The 19693-nt window shown below is 38.3% G+C and overlaps 1 protein-coding gene across 2 annotated transcripts in view; it reads left to right on the plus strand.

The window, feature by feature from the left end:
* The window catches only part of esf1 (ESF1, nucleolar pre-rRNA processing protein, homolog (S. cerevisiae)), a 61086-nt gene extending 45078 nt beyond the window's left edge, over positions 1 to 16008 (plus strand). For both annotated transcript variants that reach the window (XM_020533052.2, XM_048600572.1), the window contains exons 11-14: positions 10774 to 10864; positions 11724 to 11812; positions 13008 to 13157; positions 15458 to 16008. In XM_020533052.2, the coding sequence (XP_020388641.1) occupies positions 10774 to 10864; positions 11724 to 11812; positions 13008 to 13157; positions 15458 to 15760 (633 nt within the window). In that variant the 3' untranslated portion in view covers positions 15761 to 16008. The remainder of the gene's footprint in view (positions 1 to 10773; positions 10865 to 11723; positions 11813 to 13007; positions 13158 to 15457) is intronic.
* The last annotated feature ends 3685 nt before the right edge of the window (positions 16009 to 19693 follow it).

Here is a 19693-nt window from a genome sequence, read left to right on the forward strand (position 1 = left end):
GATGTGGCACTGGTTACAGATGAAGCTGCCTGAATTCGGTCTTCTCTTAAGTCTTTGTTCCCCCAGAGAAAGAGAGCCCGGATTTATTACACTTCACTGAAAGTTGCATCCTTTCAATTCCATTAACATGTTTGTAAATCTCCGGTTCTTCAATATCTTGCTTCTAATATGGCAATGAGAATTGTACACAGTACTTTGTGTGATCCAACCAAGTTTCTGCAAATATGTAACAATGTCTCACTGCTTTTTTAAATAAAACAAAAATGCTGGAAATACTCAGCAGGTCGGGCAGCATTTGTGGAGAGAGATAAAGTTCATGTGCTGCTTCTGGAAGCAGGAAACTTGGCAGGCAGGGAAAGTTAATTATATGAGAGTGAAAAATCAGCTTTTCAATGGTGGGATAAAACTAAGCTTGCAAAAATTCAAAGGTATTCCAATAACAAGCATCAGAAAGTCCATTTACACGCATCTGCATGTCATGTGTGCTTATTAAAGGGCAATCTTGCCTATATTAGGCAGATCTTTCCAATTACATTATATGCAAGTGAGAAATACATGTCTTCAGATTCATAACTATATATAAGTGGTGGACAGTTGGTGAGATAGTATACTTGTTGGAGTTGGAGTGAGCAGCAGCAGTTTTTCTCTCTTTAGAGAAGATGATGACAGGTGATGATTCCAACCAGGTAGCAGCACTCAAAAGACAACAGGGCAGGGCTGCCCTAGGGAGGTAGGCTGCAGTCTAACGGGCACAGAACAGGATTGTCTAAGGACAGAGGCATCGTTGGAATGGTGGGCATGTATTTGGGAAGGAAGGACATGTTTGATTTGATGCTGAGGCCTCCAACCCAAACTCCTGTTTGACATCCCTCTGCACTCTGCTGCGATCCCTGTCCTAATGGCATTGTGGATCCACCCACAGCGGTTGAAGAAGGTGGAAACTCACCACCACCTTTTCAAGAGCAATTAGGGATGGGCGATAAATGCTGGCCCATCCAGCAACACTCACATCCCAGGAATGAATAAAAAAAAATGCAACCACTTACACTGCTTGAACCCTCAAGAGTGTCACCTTTATTGCATCTACAGAGTGCCACTTACTCTTGTGGAATCCAGCAGATTTGTTTTTCATCTTTTGGCACTCGACCCAGGTTCTACTGTGGGCTCTGCAGCTCCTAATCAGCCTTGCAGCCTTCATCCAGGTTGTCTGGACAAGCAAGAGAGCCTCCTGTGGCCATCCTCGGGAAACAGGACACCCTACCTTTTCCAATCATCCTGGTATAGAACATACATTGTAGCGTCACTAAACCATGGGGCTATTCTCTTAACATCAACCATGTCTCAGAGAAGACATCGGTGGATAGAGATCAGATGGTTTTGCCATAGATAACCACTTAGTGAACCAGAGTACCACTCCTTGAACATAGCCTATCTTTGTGCCTTTAAACATGGTACTTGGTCCCATGGAGGAACAGCAAGGGTGCCAACCTCCTGCCTGCCCCTACTGACAGATTGTTATGCTCCTCAAACTTGCCTAACTAATTGGCTGACCACCATTTGAATGTGTGTGGCCAGCGATTCCAGCTGAGGGAAAGTGTCACTGACTTCCTGTTATATCGCTGACAACTTCGATGCTATCAAGAAGAATCCACACAATGTTTCAAGTTCATTCTTCTAAAAAATGAACCAATCTACATGCTTTATCAATGTATATTGCTATTCAAGCAACTTGTGCATCTGTGTTCCCAGATTACTTTGCTCCTCTATCTTCCTTACCTTCCAAGACATTAGCGGCCTCTTTCTGCTACTAAACTGAGACATCTCACATCTGAAAAGAAAAATATTACCTTCAGTTGTATTGCTTTTTGTAACTACGGATGTCTCTCAGTGCTTCAGAGCCAATAAAATACTTTTATGAAGTTTAATGTTGCAACTTAGATGCGTCGCCACATTGAATTTCATTTGCCATTTAGTTGCCTATTTTGAAAGTCTGTATCTTATTGTATTGTGATGCAGTCCTCTACGTTATTAGCTAGAATCATAGAGCTATACAGCAAGGAAACAGACCTTTCGGTCCAACTCGGCCATGCTGACCAATATCTTAATAATCTAGTCCCATTTGCCAGCACTTGTCTCATATCCATCCAGATGCCTTTTAAACATTGTAATTGTACCACCTCCACCACTTCCTCCAGCTCATTCCATTCACGCACCAGCCCCAATCCCAATTTGATATCATCTTCATATTTTGATGCAATATCCATCAATTCCTGACACCCCAACTTTCTGCCATTCCTAGAACTAGCCTAAGGACTCACCTTTGTTTTTAATCTGGAACAATCTTTGAATTCATGCACCTGACTTCAAAGACTCTGGCCTTTGACATGACAGTGTTACATGTCACCTTCATCAAAGAACTTCAGAAGATTTTAATCAAGTTCAGATCTACTTCAACTGCTTCACATTTTGTAAGGTGCTTTCTCTTTTTCTAATTTTTATTTTCCAAGTAGACGCTCAAATCATATAACTTTCTTGACCAGTAGTCTTTGTGAAGTGCTGTAGGATGTTTTGCTACAATAAAGACGATGTAAATTCAAGTAGGAGTTGTTGTCTGGAATGTGGTTGTGATGTTTATTGCGGTCACATTCCAAGCAAGGGAGTGAAGCATAAAAGCATGAAAGAGCTCTGCTCCTCAGTGGGACACAGAGTTTGACATTTTTTTGTTTGAAAGCTATTAACTTTAAAACACACTCCAATAATTTGCGGAAGCAGAACAAAAGATCGTAGCATATTGTGGGCAATCTCACACATCAATTTGCAAATGATCTGCATTAGGAATGAACAAGTCATTCCTGCATCCCCAAGTAACACAATTTTAGTAAGCCAACTTCTGATTGTTAGTCCACTCCACTGTATGATTTACCTGTGTGTTTTTACTGTCCAATAACTTCTTTTTATTTTCACTGTTCATTACTGATTAATAACATCTTTGTGATCCATACAGCCGGTATGTTTACGTTATCAGTAGTTGTTTTAAGTATGTTGAAATCCCTTTTTCGCCTGTCTTTATAACTGTAAAAAACTTTGTACTGGGTTTTCACCATAAAACGTAGGAGCAATGACTTGTCTAAATCCCTCTTCGGTTCTGTGTCATTCTCACCACTTGCTTTTTCACCTCTTTTTGTTCATCCACAAACTTGATGATAGCACATTCACTTCCTCCATCCATGGTGGTTAGCACTGCTGCCTCACAGCACCAGGGACCCAGGTTTGATTCTAACCTGGGTGCCTGTCTGCGTGGAGTTTGCACATTCTAGCCGTGTCTGTGTGGGTTTCCTCTGGGTGCTCCGGTTTCCTCCCACAGTCCAAAGATGCGCAGGCTAGGTGGATTGGCCATGCTAAATTGCCCATAGCGTTCAAGGATGTGTAGATGGGTTACAGGGAAAAGGATAATGGGTCTGAGTGGAGTACTCTGAGGGTCGGTGTGGACTTGTTGGGCCGAACAGCCTGTTTCCACACTGTACGGATTCTTTAAAAATATCTTATAAATAATTGTGGTCCCAGCATTGATCCCGGTGACATTCCGCTAGTTTACAGTTGCCATTCTGAAAATGTCCCCTTTATCGTACTTTCTGTCCTCTAGTAATTAGCTAATTCTCTAACCATGCTGGTATACTACACACCCCCCCACCAACCCCATGCCAATGCCATGGATTCTTGTCTTATTAAGCAACCTTTTGTGTGGTACTGTATCAAATGTTTTTTGGAAATCCAAATATGTTACATCTATTTGTTCTCCTTTATCTATCCTACTTATTACCTTCTCAAAGCATTCCAATAAATTTGTCAGACATGAATTCCCCTTCATGAAGGTATGCTGACTCTGCTTGATTATATTATGCATTTCTCATGCTCTGCTACTGTATACTTTGTAACAGGCTCTAACATTTTCCAAATGACAGATGTTAAGCTAACTAGCCTATAGTTACCTGCATTTTTTTTGTCTCCTCTCACCCTTTAAAGGCAGAATTCCCAAATCACCTGGCCAAAAGAAATAAAAGTTAATGCTGCAAATATTCAGCCATTCTGGCACTGTCTGCAGAGAGCAAAACAGAGTTAACAAACTAGATATTACATGTACACACATATTACATGTATTTTCAGCAAGGAACTGTCAAATATAGGTCTGGTGCCCAGACAACCACATTTCCACATTATATGAAGGATGGGAAAGGGACAAAGTTGGGAGCCTGCCCACCATAATTAAATAAATAATTAAAGGTCAAATGAGCAGGTTAAAAGCAACATTGACTCCAGTATACCCTACCCATACAGTTGCTATGGGTTACAGCATGAACAGACTGGTGAGATTGGGCAGCACTTTTTATTTTCACAAAGTGTTTTTGGAAAGTGTGGGAGGCAGAAGATTACTGTTTCTGGAGGGTGTCCTTTGTGCATTGGGGCAATCCATTAGAAGATGGTACCTTCCTTCCACCACATGAGGAATTTAAAACCTACAGCTCCACCTCTTTACCTAAGGTTGCCAAACCCTCCCAACCAAAACACAAATTTGACGTGTTCAGGGTTCCACTGAGCCTTTATCTTCAATGTGGGACAGTCTGCAGAGTGGAGCTTTGGCACTCTCAGGACTGATGGAGCTGTTGACATCTTCAATGGATGGGATTTCCTCCCACTTGGGTAGAAGTCTCACGATCCATTAATTTAACCCACCTTTAGGTGCCCCACCCCTGTAATTTTTTTACCCTGTGCTTATTCATCACCTTGATCGTCCAACAAGCTTATGGCTGAGAATGAGGAGCAGGTCCTCTAGCTATACAATGCGTAAACTCTGTCAAAGATCTAGAAGCATCCCATTTATACTGTACATCTGAGTTAGTAAAGGCCATTCTTTCAGATGTCACAAGGAAGAATGTTTGTTTAATGAAAGCTTTTTATGAATCAGAAGAAAGTAGCAAAGTTTATATACACTGCTAGTAGTGAATCCCATATTAAAGTAGTCACTTCTGGATTTATCTGAATGGAAAGAGTAATATTTATAAGGGGCTAACTATCAAGAGCTTACCCCTTTAATAGCAACAGGGACATGTAAAACGGATTATAATTTTTTGAGATGTTTTTTCTTCTGTGAATCTTATTTCTAATCTGAAAAAGCCTTGTTTCTCCACCATAAAATTGGAATATAGCTTTACAGTTGACACCCGTGCTGCAGTAGGTGAACAGTTAGGCTGTTTACTGGGAGTTTAGTTCACTGATACAGTGTGCACAGATTAGTGCTTTCGGACAGAATGCTACTTCCTTGAGCCTCTTTTGTCAAAGTATAACTGACTTAATAAGTAAACTTTAGTATTTTTGAGAGTTACTTTGTTATACATTACCTGTATATTCGGCTCGATGAGAATGTAAAAGTGTGACTATAATCGGTTTGAATAAAAGAAATGTTGTGTGTGTAGGGTTTTTCAGAAACATTTAAGTATTTTAATTGGCTTGTGGCACCTTATTATTTAATGGCTTTTAGCACCTTTCTGTATTCGACCAAATTGAAAATATGTGTCAAGGGATTTTAGTTTAATATCTGCTTTTACTAAAAGGTGGGAAAGGAAGAGGTGATTGGAAGTTGGAGAATATGATCTCTGTGTAAGAGATTCTCCACTCCTCAAATAGGGTCTTGCTATGTCCTGTGTTATGTAACTATCAAAATAATGTGTCTGGTCAGAAAGAGTTGACACATCCACTGTCTACAATTCTGTTATATACTGTAGTGAGATGAAACTTAAGCTTTTTATTTCATTGGGGAAAAAAAGAACAATCAGCTCTTTCTCTATCTCTCTCCCTTCTCTAGAAATGTAGCTCCAATTTATAGCTGTGGAAATTTAAGAAAAGTAGAGGTTTGTTTTATGAGCAACCTCTTGATTTTTGCTAGACTATAGTTGGGTTGAATTAAACTCTGGGCACAGTTTAAGAACTTGTGCATTGTCCATATTTATATTATGTGGTGGTCTGCTATCAGCTAACATTATATATATTTTAAAATCTGTATATTTTGACATTTTTGGCTGCCTGGTGGCTTCAGATGTTAAGAAAAAGCTGAGCGTCATGACAACCAAGCTGCTAGATTGAATCCATATGGTAAGGATAGTCAGCCTGCTGTCTATCTCAATTACAGAGACACGCGAACAGCGATATTGCAGGTGTGCGTCATTTCAACTTCAGTAACCAGAAAATAGCAACTACAGAATTTAAACATTTCAATCTCTTTTATGATGAAGTTTGGGAGCAACTATTTTACCACATTTTAAGTGATTTGTAGAACATTCTGCAGCTATGAATAGCTTAACAGATGTTTTTTTTAATTGAATTGGCATACTAGGATTTTAAATAGGAAACCGGTCATTTATAATTGCTTTTTATCCTCACATTTATTGGCTTACAAATGAGAATGTATCTCTTCTCTTCATGCTTGAGGCCATCTCTGGAAAAATGTTTAATTGACAAATTGTAACTTCGATCAAGCTTGGTATTTTTTTAAAAACTTATGCTGTGCTGAAAGGTACCCAATTTCAATTTATTTTATAATGCATTTTGACAGAATCATGTATCATGTTAAAGTAAATTGATATTACCTTGCCAAATATAACCATCCAAGGTAAACTGAAGGGGATAAACCCTGATATCATCTATCTAAATGAAGTAATGTGCTCCAAACGAATATAGTTAAGCTACAGGGAATTACATATTGTGATACCATCCAACTTTGAGAACTGATTTATCAAACTGATACAGATCACTTGAAACATGAACAACTGAACTCATCAAGGCAAGGGGTTCCTGTCGTAGAGAATAGGCATGATCACTGCAATGTCATCATGTAGTGCTCCCAGGTCAGATATAGCACAGACAAATAAAGGATCCTTTGAACTTTGCCTCAGAATTCTGTTCCAAATTATTTCCATTCCCACTGCACCAGTGCAACATTTTATAGACTCATAGATGTTTACAGCCAGGAGGGTCCCATTCAGCCTGTTGTGTCCGTGCCACTGAACAAAGGTCTGACTACACTAATTCTGTTTTCCAGCTTTTGGCCCATACCCCTGAATGTTGTGGCAACACAAGTAAATATCCAAATATTGCTTCACTGTTACGAGTGTTTCTGGCTCAACCCCTCTTTTAGGCTGTAAGTTGCAAACTCCCACAACCCTATGGGTAAAAAGATTTGCCTGAACTCTTCGCTAAGCTTTTTATCTCTGCTTAAATCAGTCTTCTGGTTATTGACTCCATTACTCATGGTAAAAGTTTCTTCATACTCAACCTGTCTATGCCCCTCATAATCTTATACACCTCTACTAGGTCCCCTCTCAACCTTTGCTGCTCCAAGGTAAACTACCAGCCTATCCAACCTTTTCTCATAGCTCAGACCTGGAGCCCAGGCAGCATCCTGGTAAATCTCCTCTGCACCCTATCTCATACTTCCTATAATATGGTAATCAGAACTAGGCACAGCACTTCAGTAGTGGCCTAAACAGTATCATATTCCAATTAACCAGTTCCAACGTAACATCCTTGTTCTTTACTGTATTAGCCAGATGTAGAATACAAGTATCCCATATGCCTTCTTAACCAACCACATTATCCATCTGTCCTGCTATCTTCAGGGATTGGTGGGTATGCACACCAAGGTCTCTCTGATATTCAGTACTTTCCAAGAACCAACTATTCACACTGAAATCCCTTGCCTTATTAGCCCTCCCCAAATGCATTAACACACACTTTTCCAGATTGAATTCTATTTGTCACTGTTTTGCCCACCTGCCCAGTCCATTGACATCCTGCAGTTTACAGCAATCCTTTCATTCTTTACCAACAAATTTTCATGTCATCTATGAAATTCTTCATCATATCACTACATTTGTCCAAATCATTAATGTATACCACAAGACTATAAAAAATAAGACAGAGGAGCAGCACTAGGCTGTTTGGCCCATCGTGACTGATGTGTCTCAACCCCATTCTCTTGCCTCCTCCCCTGCACATCAACTGCAAACCCAGGCATTTGATGAATGCCAAACCCTAAGTGAAAAGCACTCAAAAACACAATTGATAACTTATAGTTCTAATTTTGTAAAACTTGCATTTTAAAATATTTTTAGAAACTTTTATTTTGAGAACCTGAGTCAACAGTATGTCAATGGGGGAATAATTACTGACTGGGAAAAAAATGCAGAATAGAATTTTAGTTTGTTTGCTCTGTTTTTATTTTAACTGGAATTTTTTTTGAGAATATATCTTGACTGAGCTTGTGATTTCCATGCTGGCTCAAGATTGAATAATTGGTTTAGTGGCATCCTATGTAGCCGTCATTTGTATTACTAGGGAAAATAAATTTGACTTAATTAGGTGGAGTTATAAGACAGAAATTCAAACATAAACAGCATGGTACATATTACAGGGTAAATGAAGTGATATATTAGCATGTTACAAATAAACCTTTGTATGATTGAGAGGCCATAGCATTATTACACAGTATCTATTAATGTATTAACAGCACTCCTATGCCTTTGCTCAAGGTTTACCCGATTATACACTGCTTTACTAGGTTAGAGATTGATGGTCTGATATTACGTTGTTGAGTCAAAATTGAAATACTTTGAAGGTGACAAAATCTAATTGTTATCAAGTCAGTCTTGGATGAGTACCTTCAAACAATATACTTCAGATAAGACACCTTGATCCGCACCAATCAAGAACCTATCTCTGTCTTAAATACACTCAATGACTTCGTGTCCACAGCCCTCAACGTCAATGAGTTCCACAGATTAATCACCCTCTGGCCGAAGAAATTCCTCCTCATCTCAGTTCTAAAAGGTCGTCTCTCACGCCCCATCACGGAGCCTTACAGAACCCCACTAGAAACAGATTTCCAGTCATGGAAACAACTCCACAATATCACCTTTTGCTTCCTGCCTCTCAACCAACTTTGGATTCAATGTGCCACTCTGCCTTGAGTCCCATGAGAAATGGAGGGTTACAGGGATATGGTAGGGGGGTGGGTCTGGGTGAGATGCTCTTTGGGGGTCAGTGTGCACCTGATGAGCTGAATGGTTTATTTCCACACTGTAGGGATTCTCTGATTCTATGTGAGGATGTTGGTTCCATACCTGTTCACATCCAACCTATCCAACTTGTTCCAAGTCCCAAATATCCCATAAATGTCACAATGTCCTGGGTATCTAAACCCTTCCTTCCACAACATCTCTCCAGACATGCATTTACCTGCTTTATCCTTCTGTTCCTATACTTAGTGCTGCGTGGCATTTTGAGTAATCTGGAGATTGAAGTCTTACTTCTCAAATCTCTACCAAACTCCCTAAAGTCTGCTTTCAGGATGTTATTACTCTTTCTTCTTATGTCATTAGTCTCAACATGAACCACAAATTGTTGGCTGTGCAACCTCTCTGTTCAGAGTGCCATGCAGCATTTCATGATATTCTTGACCTAGGCATCCAGGAGGCCAACATACCATACTATAGTCACATCACTGGCCGCAGAAATGCCTGTTTGCTCCCCTCATGAATTAACCCCTTACTGCTATTGCCATTCTGCACTTCTTCCTTCCATCCACTTCACTGCTGATCTGTCTGCTTCTGTGATCTCTCCATTCTAGCTGCTGCTTTTAATCTTGCTGCCATTGCTCCCAAGTCCTTCACAGACCGCCGGTCTGTCTGCTTCTCTGTGAGGGTCCTCACCTCGTTTACTCCTTTCTCTTTTATTCTACTTCCCACATCAACTATCTTATGGCATTCGAGAGAGGATGACCAACAGTTTTCTGTAACAAAAGAAATGGACAAGTACTGACCTATAGGACTATTGCAATCAGTTTTAATTTTTAGAAAGATTAAGTTATGAACATTTTATTAGAGCTAACTAAAATATCTACCAAATTTGAATGATGATCATAAATATATTAGATTATAGGGGAGAAAAGTAAAATTGCCAGAATGTGGCTTATGGTATTTATATTAAACAGAACAGCTTCTGCATTATACTTGTCCACCATTGTCATTAAGAATACACAAGTTCCTCATTATATGTGGATTTGCTACCTATGGATCTACATACCGCGAGGTCAGCCCCAGATCTGATATCTTTTTCCCGTAATTGAAAGATCCCAATAGATTGTGCATTCCTTTAAAGTAGATAGGTAATTTCTATTATAGCGCTATCTGCGTTTTTGTGTTATTCATGGCAGGTGTGTGCTCCTATCTCCAATTGGGTAACAAGGATTTGATGTATATAATTGTAGGAATTAACATACTGGCGGAGTTAAGGGGACCCCAACCAAATTAATGAGCCAGTTAAAGTGGAGAACTTGAATTCGTTTTTGTGCTTGTCTGGTTTTGAAATTGTAGATGTTTGTTCCTATGATGAGAGTCAGCAGGTTTGACCACACTTTTCATTGTAAGACTGTAAAATGGAAAAGCAGCTCCTGCAGCTAACTGCCCTTTGCCTCTTTCCATACAGGTGGTACACAGTCCTTTGAGAACAGCTTCTCAATATGATTTGTTTATGTCTTTTGGTCCACTGTCAATGGGAAGAAGGCAGTGATTAGATTTCTTGTGAGAAAGTTTGTATTTTTACATCATGCGCAAGAGTAACATCATATCATTGTATAATGTAGGTCACTGCCAGAACCTGATTTTTGATGGAAAATAATTTTTCTTTTGTTGTATTTATCTTCTTGCTGTGACTTCTTTGTAGGTTACAATTTCTGAGAAACTGAGTGATGATGAGATTCCATCAGATGTAGATTTGAATGATTCTTTCTTCACGGATGAACTGGGACAGTCAGGTAAATCAGAAAAGTACAATTTCATTGATCATACACGGTTAGGTAATTCTCTTCCTGCAATTAGTATTTACAACCAATCATTTTCAGACACAAGGGAAAGGCAATAAAAAGTCCAGATAAATATTTTAAACTGTATAATCTAAATCATATTTCTGATAAGCCCTATCCATTCATCATATCCTCTTGAAAGTAAGAAAATAATCTTAAATATTTGCACACGGAAGTTACAGCTGCTTCTAAATTACTGGTTAGGAATGAATGAAAGTGACCATTATGATTTCATACTAAATCTTATTAGCAGAGTCTTTACCTAAAACATGTCTAAAGATTCACAGAAGAGTCAATTAAGAATTTCTTTTATGTAAATTTTAACATACTTGTTGTGACATTAAGTCTAAAACCATAGGAAATGTTTATTTTTCTACAATTAGTGTAATGGCAGTGATTAAATGTTTATTAGACATACATTCTGTTTAAACATAGTATGGGCCCCTTTCTAAAGTGGAGCACTGCTGGAGTATTTTTTGCTTTTGTTTTTATTGTCAGATTTATGGGCATTCATATCCAGTACACCCAAAACTAGGTTACAAAATGAAAGCATGCCATGTCTTTTGCTTATAAATGTTAATACTCGTCAGTCTAGCACATGATGCTAAATGATGTCATTAGAAAACAGCAAAATGATAAAAAATTATACCAATAGGTGGATTGGATATTGTTTTCTGAAACTTACTAATAATTGTATTGTTTCCCCACTTTGCAATAATATTCATTGTGTGATGTTTCAATATAGCTTTTGTTCATCCAAAATCATAAGGTTGAACAGCTTCCACATTTTGTTTATTTTTCTCATTTGCAGCATTTCACCAAAAGAAGATGGGGAAGAAGAATAAAAAGTTAATGGATAAACTGACACCAGAGGAGGAAGGCGACTTAGAAAAGGAAAAGGTCAGAAATGCTCTATCTTGAAAATTTGAAGTATATGGTGCATATTGAGCAAGATGTCTCATCATTTTGATGAGAAGCTAAATCTTCTCAGTTCTATGTATAAAGGCGTTAGACTTTTTCAAGAGAGACGCTTTTTTTTCCTGTTCCCTTTTAACCATCTTCCAACATCACCAAAAACTAATTATTCAGTCAGTTAACTAATTGCAGTTCATGGCATTATGCTGAATGCAAATACAGCAAACATATTATTAACCGCACCTATGGGACCAGGAATGTGCCAGTTGATTAAGAGATCCACATAATCAATGTAAAAACACACACTAAGTAATAGCAACATAATAAAGGGTATACACATCACTGTTATACTTTATTTATGGCATATATCACTTAAATAATTATGCAACTTTGTCTTTAAAAATAAATCAGCAGAGAGCCTTCTCACTCACACCCTGAGCTGACTACTTGGACATCACAATAATACTGTAAAATTTCCAGTCTTTCAGGTATACAGTTGTTGCCGGTTTATCGAGAGTTCATAAGGTGCCAGTTAAAACAGAGTTTTCTACAGTACTGTAATGCTCGGTATGAGGACAGTCATTTCACTTTCACAGCTTTTTGTGGGCTCCGATGCAATTCTGAATTTATTATTTGAAGACACTGTATAAAAATTCTAGTACTTGCTGCTTGCCCTGCCCATATTTTGCCCATTAAGCAGCTATGAGATTTTTATCAAAGCTGTTTACCTACTGAAGAGTTGAAAATTAACATGTAAGTGAAAGATTTACACTGGGAAAATCGATTGTACATGCTATCAAAGCCATGCTTTGCTTATTCACTTCTTGCCTTTCAGTGCTTTTCATTTCATTACTTTTCACCTTTCTGACTTTCATTCCTTGGGTGGTTATGATGATTTTTGTGCCTCACTTGCACCAATCACAGGAGGGACTGGGAAATTCCATTTGATCTTTTAGAATACGCTGAGTTAGGGCCTACAGTGATGTAAATGTTTAAGAGATGGTATGATTAACAGTCAGACCAACAAGGGATTTACAGCATAATTTTGAGAGAGTTTCTATATATCTGGGCCTCTTGTTCTGAGCATGTGCACTTTTCTTTTGCCTTTGCAGATTTATACATTATTAAATTTTCATTTTAATATGTAGTAAACTTACACCACAAAATATTTAATTACCAGGCAAAAATGGCCTTGCTTATGATGGATGATGAAGAGGAAGACAGAAGACATTTCAATTATGACAAAATAGTGGAACAGCAGAATCTCAGCAAGAAGAAAAAGAAGAAATTAATTAAAAAGCAGGCACTTCTAGAAGAAGACAATTTCCAGGTAATTTAACATTTCAGTGTTCACAATTCTTTGTTCAGTTGTTCACAATTCAAAATTAAGTATAGCAAGATAAAATATGTTACTTTGTGTTATATTTATACTTGTCAAAAATGTAAAGATTCCACTGTGGATTGTTAATGAGATTGGATTGGAAACACTAACATTTTTTGGTTTAAAGTAGACAGTTTGAGATCCCAGGTATTTACTTAGAGAATAAAGCCACAAGCATTGCTGGGACAGAATCCTGGAACTCCTCCTGTGACGGCATTGGGGGTCAATCCATAACAAATAGACTACAGTGGTTTAAAAAGGCAACTTACCTCCACCTTCTCAAGGGCAACTAGGGATGAGGCATACATGCTGGCCCAGCCATTGACACCCAAATCCCATGAATGAATAAAAAAAAAACCCCACAGTTTCAAACAAATAGAATAAATTTTACTCTACAACATTATAATAGCAAAACAGAACTTATGTACTAACATCCAAAATTAAGCTGAGGTAAAAGTGGAGAACAAAAAAACTATGGCCAAAACCCCACATAGCATATCAAATAACAAATGCAGTCAGGACAAGATTGCTCAGATTTTTCAACAAACCCTCATTAATTCTTATTAAAACTTTTTCCCCTTTACAAGGGATTCCAAATCTTCATTTCCAAAGAATGGTTTGGACTTCCTCAAAAGCTGCTTCTTTACAGACTGTCTGTCTCAATGATTGCTCACTGTCTCCTGTCCTGGTAGTTCAATCTTTTCCCGAGCCTGTGTCCACTGGATTCTGAAGACTGCATTCCAACAAGTATAATTCCAGCTTTATCTTCAATAAACTGAGACTATCCCTGGGTTTCTGAGCTCCCATATTTCTCGGCTGCACCAAGCAAATATTGCCTGTGAACTTCCTTCACACCTACATTTAGCTATAATTAGCAATGGCTCCCACGGTTTCCTCCAAGACCCTACTGCACCTACCAGCTCCCAGGACATCTCTAAGCTCTAACTGCACATGGAGATTGCTACAGTAGCACCTTTTGGGATGGAGCCTCTTCTACCTACTCCTTGGTATCTGACTGCTTCAGTAGCCCAAAGGTAGCAAGCTTCTGTTTTAACTGCCTCCAACCAACTGACTAAAACTGACTGTTCAGTGACCTTATAGGGCCCACGCTGGACCCTAGTGCACATTTAATTTGACTCTGAAGTTATAAAACATGTCCATAGAACCTTTGATCACTGGTCTAGAGCGCAATAATGCTGCATTACCAAATAAGGAATGGTTAATGGTCTCTAGGCTCATAGATGGGGGAGATAGAATCTACCTAAGGCACGTAAGATAAAGACTGAGTAGATGATTCCTGGTTAGAATCTGTTAGCCCATGGTTTATTTATGATACAATAATTACAGATCATAATGACTGCTGACTGTTCTTTTTGTTTCTGCCCCATACACTCCCTTTGGCCTGCCCTGCAAGATCATGAATTGACAGCACTAACAGTGAAATATTTTAGGTAAATGAAGAAGCATAGGTATGACTCTACAGGTAGAACAGCCAGCACAGGCACAAATGTCCCCACACAAAGACAATTATACACAGTTGAAATAAATACTATTCTCAAAATTTTACATTCTAGTTTGGTATTGTACCTTTTTTGTTTGATCCCTTTAGTTGATATCTCACTATCCACAATGACTTGTATAGAAGTTGAGAAGAAAATGTTTTTCTTTTGAAGACTTTAAAAATATTATTAGCAGGTTTTCTGGGACTTTCTAAAGTAAATACAGAAAAAACTTACTTCCCGTAGGGATAGATCCAGAATGAGACAGTATAATCTTAAGAATCAGAATTAGAGGATAGCTATTCACTGCTGTCACCACAGGAATAATGGGAGAAGTGGAGAGAATGTTTTTAGTGCATGGGATTGAAGGGCATTCACTGCCTAACAAGCAAACATAGTAGAAATAAATCTTGTAATATCTTTAACACAAAAGTGGATAACTGTTTGCAAAATGAAAACTTTAAGGGCAAAAGCTCAAAAGGACATGAACAGCTTTTTCAGAGAGCCAGCACAGACACAATGAACTGTGATTCTGTAAAAGAAAAATGAAAAGGGGGAAATGTGCTTTACATTAAATGCCTTCTCATTTTGGAGACAATAGAAGTTCTGAATATCACAGTTCTGTTACTATGGAAATTATTGGCAAGATTCAGATGTGGCCTAAATTTTAAATCATTGAACATGCTGTAAAACCGGACAGCTATAACAAAGATGCAAGATATTATGTTTGAGATTTTTGTTTTGTTACAGGTGGATGTTGCTGACCCAAGGTTTAAAGCCATATATACTTCGCACCTCTTCAACCTAGACCCTTCAGATCCCAGTTTTAAGAAGACTAATGCCACACAGTCGATCCTGGAAGAAAAGTCAAGGCGAAGGCAAGAGCAGCAGAAGCAAATAGCATTGATCAAAAGGAAGGAAAGTGATGTGATTGGAGAAGACACAACAACAGCCATCAAGAAACCCATAGATCCTGCACTTTCTTTGCTTGTAAAATCGGTAAAAGCAAAAACTGAACAGTTTCAAGCTCGAAAGAAACAAAAAACTGTGTAAAAGAATCTATATACAAAAACAATCTGATTTTTGCAAATATACTTATGGATTTTGATCAATAACAATGTACATATAAATCATTGAAAATAAGTTTACTAGATTGTTAAGATAGTTTTAAATACTTATCTCGAGTTCAATGTACCTACAGGAATAACGTCATTGATGTTGACCAAAATTAAGCTTTTTTATTAACCAGTAGTTGTGTTGAATAAATTCTTCTGACTACAGCTGAAATTCGAAGCTTTAAAGAGTTGTGTATACCAGTTTCCTTTTATTATTCATGCTCACATGTGCTTTGGTCATGCTAATACATGGTTTATTTTTTTCATATCATCACTTGGCATCGCTAAAAAGGTGCTTTCTATAAGGAAAAGTTTCCATATGAAAGCTAATCGGAAAGAGAAACTGAAGTTCAAACATCAGAAGTTAAACTCACAAAAGCTTTTAAATTTACAGTTAGGTAAAATAGGAACATAAGTTTTCTTATGCCTTATCTTTTCATTTATTATGTTCAGATTTGCAAAAATAATCTGGAAAGTTTAAAATTTTCATTGTCCAAAATTTAATTCAGAAACCATGGAAGCTTAAATTTAAAGAACCAAATTTTTGAACAACAAATTTAATATTTTATTGAATTCTTATTCTGTATTTGGATATATTTAAGGAACTGCATTCTTTCATCACATGATGTGCTATGACACAGGGATACCAAGCCAAACTAAATCAGACTTGCTAACACTGGATTTGCAACACTGAAATTAAAGCATTCAATGGCCCTCAAAATTGCTCAATTGTTTCCGAGCACGCTTTTCAAATAACTGATCTTGCACACCAAGTTTGTAACATGAATCGAAATTAACAATTTATCATTAAGAATGTAACTTTAGCAGAATACAGATGAACTACAAGGCAATCTAACTAATATCTACGATCTAAGCCTCGTCTTTGAATACAAATCCCCACTCTTCTGCACAGATAGACACAATTATGGGAGAAATTAGAAAGAAAATGTAACAATTACTGAAAACTGTTTCAACAATGAGTACCAGGTCTTTATGGAATTCTTTCAGTGATTGGTTATATTACGGTCACATGAGATTATATCTTGCTTGAATTCAAAAGTCACCAGTTAATGCAAACAGGTTCTAGCAGGCTCGGTGGAATATTCACTTTTTTTTAAAATTGGGATTCCTTTCTAAGAACGTTCAACAATTCCTTAACTGAATATAAAAATTAGAAGGAGTAAAATTTAAACAGAACTTCTAGTCTAATAGCTTCCAAGCACACAGCCTTCTGCCCAAAAACCCAGTTAAAATCAGTTCAATCTATGGTTTCTCTTTTTCAACATTCTGATGTTGGCTAGCCAGCAGCAGCCTTCCCGTGATTAACCAATGCGATACCCAACCAGCTGCCAGTCCTTGAGCATAATACATCATGGTGCCAAACATCTACAGTATTTTTAGAGCAATAATTAACCTGCAATATCCTTCCATTAGCAAGCATCAATTTGTTTGCTCTCTCCTATCCAAAAGAAGCTGCTGCTCAAAGTTCATTTCTCAACTTCAGCTCTCAGTTTCAGACCAAAAGTGAAAAAAGTGAGAGATGATCTTAACGACACATACAAAATGTAGCAGACCCATCTCTATCCCATACTAAGGGTTAGGATATAGTGCTCTGCAATGAGTGTGGGTGGGCAACTTTGAGGGTGAATAATTTCCTGTTGCATCAGTGGGAAATCTCACCAGATCAAGCACTGAATAGGTACTTAAAAATACTGACTGGCAAGCCTCCCATCCAAAGAGGAGCTTTGCCACTGAAGTTTCATCCTGCCTGAGGCTGTAGCTTTTGAGATTGTCACTGGAGGCCTTGGCTGTAAAGGACTAAAAAGGCAAGCGGGGGATTTTCTTTAAAAAAAGATCTCAGGAAGAGGACATCAGGGTTTTGGAAACAAAGATAGGGACTAACTTTAAGCTTCCACCACACTGCTCCACTTCCCTACTGCTGACTACCTGAGATTGGGGTACAGCCTGACTATTCTCCAACTTGATAGGCAGGCCACCCTGGAAACCAACCACTTTTCTCACCTGCCGAGAAGGCAGATAATAGGAATAGTGGAGAGTTGAGACTCTTAAGTGGTTGTTACTTGATCACATGGGCCTTAATTGGTGGGGGTTGAAAAGGATGTCTATGGACCTTGTCATCCAGAACGTATTTGCTGTAGTGGCAAGGGGATTGGTGTCTCTCTGGGCCAAATGCCCAATTATTTCCTTTCTCACCACCTCCAGGGAGGTCAAAATCATGCCCATGGTTCCAATCGCTCATCAATGTACAGTGGTTAGTTGTGCACCAGATTTGAAAATTAAATTTTTCAAATCCCTCCTCCAAATGTGCACACCCATACTGGTTTATTCAATTCTCTGATTCTTACCCTTCAGGATTGTCTCTCAATTTGCCTCAGGCAAATCCTTCAACTGCCTTATTCCTCCTGTTTATAACTCCCACTCTAAATTCCTTCAACTCTTAACATGCTCATTATGAATAGCCATCTCAAAATCATCTTTCTGTCCAAACTTTCAATCATCCTTTCTTGTCTCTCCCTCTGTGGCTCCTTGTCAATTTCCCATTCTAATTTTCAGTTGAGAATGTGCTCAGAGTGTATGGCTTTTTCATAGACAATGGTTTTTAAAAGAAAGTTGGATGTCTTTCCAGATTTTTAAGTTTGGGAATCAGTTTAGTTACAAAACATCTGGTAAATGTATTTCATAATTTGTGGTCCTCTGCGTACCATTTATAATGAAAGAAAACCAGAATATCTGGTGAGATGCTTCCAGAATATCTCCCTTCAAAGCATTTTTTTGTCAACCTACTGCATGCTTTTCCCTAACATGTACATTGCCATATCATTGCTTCAGCTGCTGTGGTCAACATTGATTTTATTTCTCATTGCTCCTGGACAAGTCGCCTTTGAAAGATGATTGTCTATGAAGAGTTTAGCTTTTCTCCCCCTAACCTTTTTCCTGATGTCACCAATGACTTGACAAGCTTTCTTAAGCCGACAAAGGACTGGATTTTCCTTTTGATTTGTGGTTACGAAACAAAATAAAATGATTCAGCGATGGCTACTGTTTGAAAACCACTGCTTAAAAATAGGGTTTGAATTGCAATGTGAAAACCCGTTTCTCTACTAACACCTGATGATAGGCTGTATCACCACAAACAAATGGGGATCATGTGAACACAGCTAATCCCCTCTCTTCATTCCTATTTTTCATCCTGAACCCATCCCACAATTTTCCACTAATACTTGCCAAGATTTTGCAGTTCAGAGTGAAGAATCAATGCTTGCCATTCTTCTCGCTGACAGTTGCTGGCAACGTTTTGACATGCTTTGGAGTACAGTCTTGTTTTATGCTGGGTCTAAGCCAGTGCAGTGCCCTCTATAGGGATTTTGAGAATGAAGATTCTTTGCAGAGACACAGAATTCAAAGTTGGACATAAAGCAGGAGGTATAGAAACATAGAAGGCAGAAGCAGCAGTAGTCGATTTGACCTTTCAAGCCTGTTTTGCCATTAAAGATAATCACGGATCATCGAGATCGATACCCTAATCACACCCTCCCTGCATACCCCTTAATCCCTTTATCAAGAAGAGTTATACCTAACTCCTTGAAAAGATAACGTTTTGACCTCCACCACTTTCAGTGGCAGTGAATTCCATAGGTTCACCACACCAATTGAACAAATTTCTCCTCGTCTCAGTCCAAAATGGTTTACCCTTTTCCTTCAACTATGACTTCTATTTCTGGACTCCACCACCACAGGGAACATTCTTCCTGCATCAAACCTGACTAGTCCTGTTAGAATTTTATAGTTTTCTATGAGATAACCCCTCAATCTAAACTCCCGTGAATAGAATCCTAACCAACTCAACCTC

This window comes from Rhincodon typus, chromosome 9, assembly GCF_021869965.1.
Source record: "Rhincodon typus isolate 14 chromosome 9, sRhiTyp1.1, whole genome shotgun sequence".
Classification (NCBI taxonomy): Eukaryota; Metazoa; Chordata; class Chondrichthyes; order Orectolobiformes; family Rhincodontidae; genus Rhincodon; species Rhincodon typus.